The sequence below is a fragment of the Nanorana parkeri genome, unplaced genomic scaffold (genome assembly GCF_000935625.1).
Source record: "Nanorana parkeri isolate BGI_ZX_2015 unplaced genomic scaffold, ASM93562v1 scaffold546, whole genome shotgun sequence".
NCBI lineage: Eukaryota > Metazoa > Chordata > Amphibia > Anura > Dicroglossidae > Nanorana > Nanorana parkeri.
Window position 1 is genome coordinate 760,018 of NW_017306814.1, and position 9,139 is coordinate 769,156.

At 42.3% G+C, this 9,139-nt stretch overlaps 1 protein-coding gene across 1 annotated transcript in view; it reads right to left on the minus strand.

Moving 5' to 3' along the window:
* RAB2A (RAB2A, member RAS oncogene family) overlaps positions 1-9,139 on the minus strand; it is a 90,112-nt gene that overhangs the window by 44,895 nt on the left and 36,078 nt on the right. The window contains exons 4-5 of the mRNA XM_018561817.1: positions 2,291-2,373; positions 997-1,089 (exon numbers count right to left, since the gene is read on the minus strand). Of these exons, the coding sequence (XP_018417319.1) occupies positions 997-1,089; positions 2,291-2,373 (176 nt within the window). The remainder of the gene's footprint in view (positions 1-996; positions 1,090-2,290; positions 2,374-9,139) is intronic.

The following is a 9,139-nucleotide window of genomic DNA, read 5'->3' on the forward strand; positions in this document are numbered from 1 at the left end:
AATTGAATAGCACCCCCTATCACCCTGCGCACACATAGCTTTGTGACTGGGCTGACATATTTGGTAACTCTTTATATAACACAACTGCATCTTGTAAATGGGAATTCTCATTTGTTAAAGTGACATTAAAGTCACACACTTTTACCCTCCCCCCAATGTTAATGAAAGCACTTACGTTAAATTATGTCTCTTAATCCGATCATCTTCTTCTTTTCAGCCTTCTCTCCAGCGCTGCTGCAGGTCGCCGATCCAGAGCTGACTCCTTTGTCCTTGCTGGCACTTCCTGTCCCACGGTGTCTGCATGCGGGTGCACGCGTCCATAGACTTACCTTGTGTCTCTCCTCGTCTCCCGGCCGAAAATCTGAACTGCGCATGCGCCCGCCCAAGCATTTTTTGATTTTCGGATGGGAGTGCGCGGCGAAGACACAGGTAAGGTTTAAACCGCTTTTAAAGCGAGTTTAAAAAAAAAAAAGTGTTTGCCTATATCTACTGCTTGCTAGCAGTAGATATACGCAAAAAAACGTGAGGGTTTAATAACTCTTTGAACTTATTTTAGTGTATTTTTTGATTGAAAATATAGGATTTAATAAACAGCTGCAAAAATATTGTGCAACATAAATTGCAACTACCATCTTTTTTTGTTCCCCACAGGGCCTCTGCGCTCAGAATGAGTCATGTTTTGGAGTTTTAAGTAATTTTCTAGCCAAAACGCAGATTTTAAAATGTGTGTGTAAAATAAAAAAATTGCTCTGGTAGCGATGTGGTTAAGCGGATCTTCCTTTTTCTACAACGTCAGCATCTAATAGCTGTCACATTACAAACTGTAAATACATTTTTATCTAAACCACAGCGGTTCAGTAAACAACAACTAACCAGATAAAAAGAATTTGTAAGGGGCACCAATATAATACAGTTATATGCTCAAATGCTAAAAATATATGTATTGACTGATTAATAACAGTAGTAGTAGCAACACTAAAAAGAAAAAAAGTTTACCTTTTATTGGCAATTAACATGATCACCATATTTGAATTTGAATGTTGACGCGCATCTTCCAGCCAGGTCGTTAGATGGTTAAATGTGTCTCTCCTGAATTAAAAAAAACAGAAAAAGGTAGCTATTAATATTATGGCCATAATTTGTAGGAAAATAACTTTCTATAGTTATAAATGGAAGACATACAGGTAACGTAGAGTGCTAATTCATAATGGTCTTTAAATCATTTAAAAAAAGTTAAAAAGTATAACAGTTTAAGTAAAGTCAGAACTTTTGATGTGTGGTAGTTTCTAGCCCTAAAGCAGTCAGATCAACACATCTGTTAAAAGGCACATTCCACCTAAGAAAAAAAAACAAATGCAAAAAAAGTAAATTTATTATGTTTTTTTTTTGCATAGGAATCAGAGGATTGCAGATGCAATGCTACGACTCCTGCAAGCTCTTGTATCTTCTGAAGGTGGTTTATGTTTGAGGATCTACAATTAAGTTTCCCAGCAAGTGAAGAAAAAAAAAAGAAAAAAAACACCTACCTACACACATCGCCTATTACAAAATATTGAGGCTAGAATCACTCCACCTGTGTTGCGTGGAGCACACACACACACTAAAAATTGATGTGTGCTAACATGCTTTTTAACACGATGCCTTGATGCTCATTCTTTTCCAACGCAGAAGCCAAATGCAGCATGTACCATTTTCTCCCAGCACATGGATATCAATACAGCGCAATGGGGGTAAATGGGATTATTGGAAACAATGCTGGGGACTTTAGCAAAACTGGAGCAGACAGAATCTGGAGCAATTGACCATAGTAACCAGCTTCTTTCTTCAATTTGTTCAGTTAAGCTGAAAGATAGAAACTAAAATTGGTTGCTACTTGCAACTGCTAAGGATTTTGTCTGCTCCAGTTTTGAATAATTCCCCTCATTGTATTTTAGCTCATCAATGCATTGGACATGCATTGAGCAGCAAAACCCAAGAGATGTGGTGTGATTGGGCACTAAAAATTCTAAGTCCAAAGCTTCCCTCGAAATAGCAAAGGCCAACAGCTACACAGTAGTTAGGAATGTGCAAGAAGTCTGCAACCTGACAGCCGAGGCTGCCACTGAGCAATGGAAGATGTTACCATGTAGCGATTAGAATTGGTGTCAATTCTATAGAACTACCGGTAACAACCATGCTGGTGAGTTTTCAAATTAGAAATTCAGAGTGAGCAATATAAAGGATACTGTGACCAGGCAGATACCATATTATTTCTAAGGCACATAAAGTGAAAAAAACAGAAAGAACTCACCTTGTGATATCATAAACTAATAATGCACCAGCTGCTCCTCTGTAATATGAACGTGTGATGGAACGAAAGGATTCCTGACCTGCCTAGAAAAACAAAAAAACAAAACAAAATACATGTCAGTAATAAAGATTTTTAATAAGATAAAAAGAGGACTGGCAATACCTGCAAACTGTAATGTCAAATTGCACTTTTTCATTATGAAACATTCAGAGACCAGGTCTCAGCACACGGTAGTGGTCACCAGGGGTAGCTTGGTCACCAAGGCCATGGAAACAGGACTCATCTTTAGTGACGGGAACTCCTTATACTGGCTTTTATCAGAGGAAGCAGGGGACAGCCACACATGTATAATTAAAACCAAAAGAGCAGTTCTACTTGAAATACTATAAAGAAACATACCCTTAGCTGTGGTAGTCCATTCCTAATAATAATGCCCACGTTTTAAAACAAGAAGATGGAGAAATTACTAAATATAATCAAATTACACCTATTCTCCTTTTCAGGGAGAGCAGCCAAATTACTCGATCCTCAAAAATGCTGTTGGTGTCTACAATCTCTGCAACATAACACAATTAACTTACACCAGAGACATTTTCCAATGGTACAAGCTGAGGAGGCGGAATGCTGGGTGCAGGAGCCATATATTTCTGCATTTGGAAGCTCTTTTTGAAACAAGTTTTTTTTTATTTTACAAGCTTTAAATCTTTTTCTAAATATATAGTGCAGGGCTCAAAATTTCAGGTCCTGAGCTACTAGCCAGGCCTTCAAAGTTACTCGCCACCAGTTGCCCTGCATAACACAAACAAACACACACAGGGCACAAGGCGCACACAGCACAACACACATACAGCCACAGCACAATGCACAGGGCATTACACATACACATTTCATCTGAAATTAATTTTTAGTCTTCGCACATGTCTAATAACATGCGTGTGGGGGGAGGAGCAGTTTTCACTTTTTTAAAATAATTTTTTATTATAATTTTTATTTTATGATTTATTTATTTTTTTACTGTTGGGGGGCTTCGGGGAAATATTAGGGGTCCAAACAGACCCCTGACATTTCCCTTTTAAAATAGAAAAGAAATTGAGGACACCAAATCCTCAATTTCTTTTTCAGCTTCCTCAGCACTCAGTGAATGGGAAGCACTCAGTACAGAGGCTTCCCATTCATTCAGACACTGATACTGTCATATAATACTATCATATAATACTGTAATACTATGTGTCCCCAGTTATTTACAAACACTGGAGTGATCAGACGATCGCTCCAGTGTTTGTCCTTCTCACATGGAGGATCGGTAAATATCACTGATATTTACCCATCCCCCGCTCTGCCACGCACAGAGCCGCTGTCATCCTGAAACTGACAGGATGACAGCGGCTCCGATCTCCTACCCGCTCGGCCATCCTGACAGCTGCAGGCACGGCTTCTCTCCCCCTCACCGCTCCGCCATCCTGACAGCAGGCAGCGCTCCCTCCTGCGCCCCCCTGCTTAGACGGACGGACGGACGAGGGAGCGTTGTCATCAGGTTGGTGAACAGGAGAAAAGCCGCCCCGAGGAGGCTTCATTTCCCCTCGCCCCCACGCAATTTTCACTCGCAAATTGCGAGGGGGCGAGTGGAAATTTAGAGCCCTGATATAGTGTATATATAGAATGTTTGCATATATTATATTTCCTTATGTTTAGGAGTAAAAACATTTTTTTAACCACCTCAGGGCCGGCCGTTGTAAAAAAAAACGGCCGGCCAAGAGGTCTCTAGATCTGAGCGGGTGCCGACACGCCGCCTGGCGCGCGCTGCCCGGCAAGCGCGCGCTGCCCGGTATTTAAAAACAGGCAGCGATGCCTGTTACCATACAAGAGATCTGCTGGCTGTAGAGCCGGCGGATCGCATGTATGGTGTGCCGAAGCTGGAAAGAAGCTGATGGAGCAGATCTGTGCTTCATCAGCTTCTTTTGGGGGGTCCTAGGTGACATTAACAAATTTTTTTTTAAAGTCCCCACCCATACATGCAAACATGCGTCAGGGGCGCATACGTGCAAAAAAGACGATTGCGCCCATTACGCCGCACATGTTACATATCGCCGCGAACGTCGGAGTGAGAGCAATAAGTCTACGGCCATCAATCACTGATAACACTAAACTGATGAGCGGTAAAAGCTTTTAAAGCGTCGCCTATGGACAATTTTGGGTATGGTAGTTTTCTGCGATTTCGCGGGTGCGCGCAATTTTAACGCTCGACATGTTTGGTGTCTATTTACCCGACGTGACACTGTCTTTGATATGTTACCAAAAAACTGGGTAATAATAAATGTTTCCTAACAATGTAAAAAAATTCTGTAATTTTTCCTAATTATAGTAAAAAATAAAAGAAAGCTCTATCTGTCCCCAAAAAATGGTATACAATTAATTTCAGTACAGCATTGCATGATGGAATAAACGTCAGTCGAAGTACCGCAGCGCTGAATACTGAAAAATGACCTGGCCAGGAAGGGGGTCTAAACACCTGGTCTTGAAGTGGTTAAACTGTTAATTTTAACTCAAAGCATACGCACACAGTATTGTTCACAGTTCCAGCCAGCAGGTGGATCTCTAGGTTTATCCGACCTTTTTTAAAATTAGTTTTTAAATCTTGCTGTTTGCAAGATTGCTAAATTGCTCAAACATTGCACAAACAACAACATAATGACACGATGACGACACAGTCTTTTCATTTAGATTAAATTAGAGACAGTACATCAGCTTTACTTTCAAAGGCCCAGAAGTACTTTGTGATACCACTGGTGCACCCTGTATTACCTGTTTCATTTGTGATCTATACCTTAAAAATAAATCATTTAGTTTGCTAAAGAACCTATGTTTTTTTGCCCATAAAATGGAGGAATAAGAAAAACCTCACAAAACACTCTGGAATACACTCCCTACAGCTAGGTATTTGATGGGGCAGAAATTAAGCTTCACATATGCTATTTTTGTTAAAAGTGCTAGAGTTAAGTCCTGTTGCAGGCTGACAACACACATCATTTTTGTGGACTTGATTGGGTTAGCCCTGCCCAGCCCAACAGTCTTTTGATATACTACTGAAACCCACTCCCTATTCTCCATAGCATAAAGACTAATAGTTCTGTGGTCCAAGACAAGGACTGGGAGGACTGGTTGTTCCCAGGACAGTTCTGAATTTCTGACACAATCAGCGGGTATTGTTTTGAACTTATTGAACAGATACAACAAAGTTCTTTCAATGGCATATCGATCAGATTAGGGTAGCAAATAAGAGCATTTCATTTTTAGGGTTGACATACACTTTAAAAATAGGGAAGAAAATAAAAAACAGTGAGATCATGTCTCCTTACAGTGCACCTTCTTACATATTAAAGTTGAACTCCTGTCTTACCTTTAGGACCAGTCCACACATATAGCAGTGATCTGCATTTTACCACACTTGATTAACGCAGGTTACTGCTAGGACACATAGAAAACAAGTGTTTTCTGTGGCTTGTTCACACCACAATGAGGTGTGTTGTGGAACAATGCAAACATGCTGCCTTTTTTCACAGGGCAGTGGATGTCACCACCGGTCACAGCAGGGAAGCACTGTGCACCTCACTGCTGTGTGGTGACTAAATGGAGTGTAAACACTAAACACTTCACATAAAGGCTTGTTCACACCAAGCGCGGAGCAGATCCAGAGCAGAGCAGGTGCAGACCGGATCAAAACTGCGTCCAATGTATTCCTATAGTATTTTGAGCTCCAGTTCACATCGCAGCGTGCAGATCCAGAGCAGGTGAAAAAACTGCAGCAAGCCCTATTTTACCTGCTCTGGATCGCATCAAAAACGCATGCAAGTGCCTGAAAGCCCATGTTTTGTTAACCAAAACCGCCCCGGAACGCATCAAAAACGCGGCAAAAATGCGGCACAACCCACTGCACTGCGTGTGCAGAAACCTGACCGGATCTGCTCTGCATTTGGTGTGAACAAGGCCTAAAAGTTTAAAAAAAAAAATAAGTAAACTGTGACCCAACTCCGGCAGTGTGCGATACAAATTAATACTACCAGAGCTGCCACAATACCAGAGCTGCCACAAGGTACTATAGCCAGTCTGCTAAAATGCAGTCATTTAGCAGATAGACTAGTGTGAAAGGGCCCCTTATTCTTGCACAGTTGCAAAGGATCCTCTCCTGTACAGAAATTGCTTACTCTGATTTCACTGAACACTGAGGTTCTCGCAGTGTGAATTTAGAGTTCCAGCAAGTCAGATGGCACCCACATCATTTCCTGGCTGGAGGATGTGCAGCATTATTTCCTCCTTAGATTGCAGTTCTTTCAATCATGGAAGCTCAGCATTACACTTGGGCATCACCTATAGTTGTCTGCATGCAAGTGCACCATGCCTAAGAATGTGCCCACTGGTCCGAATGGACATCCACCCATGAAGGCATTTAATGTTTACTACTCCAAAGAGCCAGCCCACTGCTTACATCAGGGCTGAGGGCCCTCGAGAGGAGTCCCAAGTCAAGGTGCTGACATTTTCAGGAAGCCATGTACAGCCCCGTCCACCAACTGCCCACATGATTTGCCTACACTGGTATGTAATGAAAACCGAAAGGTTTTATTAAAAATGTCATTTGTATGTTGAGGGGGTAAATGAGGAACCAAGAAAAATAAGAGAATTAAAACTTCAGCTTTAAAATGTAATGAAGGGGAAAATAAATATATTTTCTACTTCATATACAAATGTTAAGCACTATAATTCAGGGTTATGTTTCAAATGGTAACATCAATAGAATGTCTTTTTCCTCCATGTTGTTAAATAAGTCCAGAGGATCCAGCAATACATATCAAGATAGAATGTTTTGTATGCAGTTTTGGAACAGTGCAAACAGGCTAATATTAGAAACAGGTAGCTACATATAGAGTGCTGTGTTTTTTTTCTTCTAGGAACACGCAGCCCTCTAAAAACCTTCCTTGGCAATCCCTGACATCCCAATTTACTGAATGGCTTCACAATACATGAATCATTATTAGAACACAGAAAGGACTCCTAGCAACTGAGCACTGAAGACAGATCTGAAAGGAAGCAAATAACCCAGAGCTGCACATTTGAATTCAATAACCTGCTCCCTGAGGCAGCTGTTGACACTAGAATAAATAAAGCCCATTGTAAATAAATGATGAATGACATCTTTACGCCCACCATCTGCTGGTGTAAAGGTTGTTGGAAGGCCAAGGATGCAGATTTTATCCGTTATATCGGAAGCAGCAGCCAGCCTTTCAGCAGTCCGCGGACCTAATGCTGTCAGCTCTTCCCATTTAATCTCTTTAGGCTAAAAACAGAATGCCAGAATTCAGAGACAGCCCAAATTGTTCCGCTGCTTACTAGTGCACGTCACCTAAATGGGTTTATTGACTCTTCAGCAAAAGAAAAAAAATCTTTCAGAAAAGATAAATGAATGAACTTTTGTGTGATGCTCCTTCCAGATGTTCTTCGTGGCGACCTCCCTAATCAGGATAAAAAACACTGGGGAGGTGGCTTTTGAAGGAGTTGCTAATAACAAAAAGATTACAAGAATTCAAAGCCTCATCCACATCATTGTGGGAAGATACCTGGTTATCACAGTTCTTTCCTACAGAATGTGGCATTCCTAAAATAGGAAGAGGGAGCTTTATCAAGCAAGTTACTAGAGCTGCAGCTAACGATTATTTTCAAAATCGGTTAGCCGATTATTAAGTTCGATTAATCGGATAAAAAATGAAAAACATTTTAAAAAATGGCTCCAGTGATGGGCCTACTGGTTTGTATCGAGATTGCAGTCCATCACAGGAACAAGCTTGGAGCAGGGGTGTGAAATTCCTATCGCAGTTTCAGGCGCCGGGCGAGTAGTTTTTTTGTACACTCAGCCCCGCTCCGGACAAGCAGAGCTAAGTGTACAGTGTGAAGCCGCCGCTCGTTTTCAAGTGATCTGATCACTTGTATGAAACGAGAAGCGGCGATTCTGTCCGCCCACCCCCCGTGGTTTTCGGGGTCCCCCGCTCCTCTGGCAGACCCGAGACCACGGAACCTGAGCCCACCATAGAGCCCGCAGAGCAGACGAAAAACGTCAGTTTTTCGTCTGCTCTGTGTTATCACTGAGACCGTGGCGCTGTGATCACATCGCTACCTGTCTCAGCTGTCAGGAACTACACAGAACATCTGTTCTGTGTTGGAGGGCAGGTTCCATAAAGAGAACCTGTCACCTCCAAACTATCATATAGAGGATTTTAAATCACTATGTGATAGGAATAAAATGGAATTACCCGATCAAATCTGGCCCCCGTCTCTCCCAAAACCCCACAGCCCCCGGCGAAACTTACCTTTCGGCAAACAGTCCTTACCCTCCTCCGGTACAGGTGTACTGTCCTTACCCCGTACTGTCCAGCGCAGTCCTGCCCTATGCATTTTGAATTTCGCTCGCAAATTGCAAGCACTGGTCTGGTGACCACACTGACCATTGGTCAGCGTGGTCTGGTGACAACACTGACCAATGAGAAGCACTATTTAGCACAGACCAATACAGTTTTGATTAGGGATGCACAGATACAGAGTATTTGGGCAAGTACTTGTACTCGCCCAAATGCTCGATAGCTTCTCCAATACCGAAAATTCTGGTCAGAGGAAGGTTTCCTCTGACCGGCAGTGCCGTAGGGGGAACATGGAGCCAGCTTCCCATGCAATCAGGAAGTGGGGCAGCGACTAATAACCCGCCTCCCAGTTTCCTGATTGGCCAGGAAGCCAGCTTCCCAGCCAATCAGCATTGAGCCGGCTTCCTGGCCAATCAGGTCATTACTCACCGCCCGGTTTCCTGAT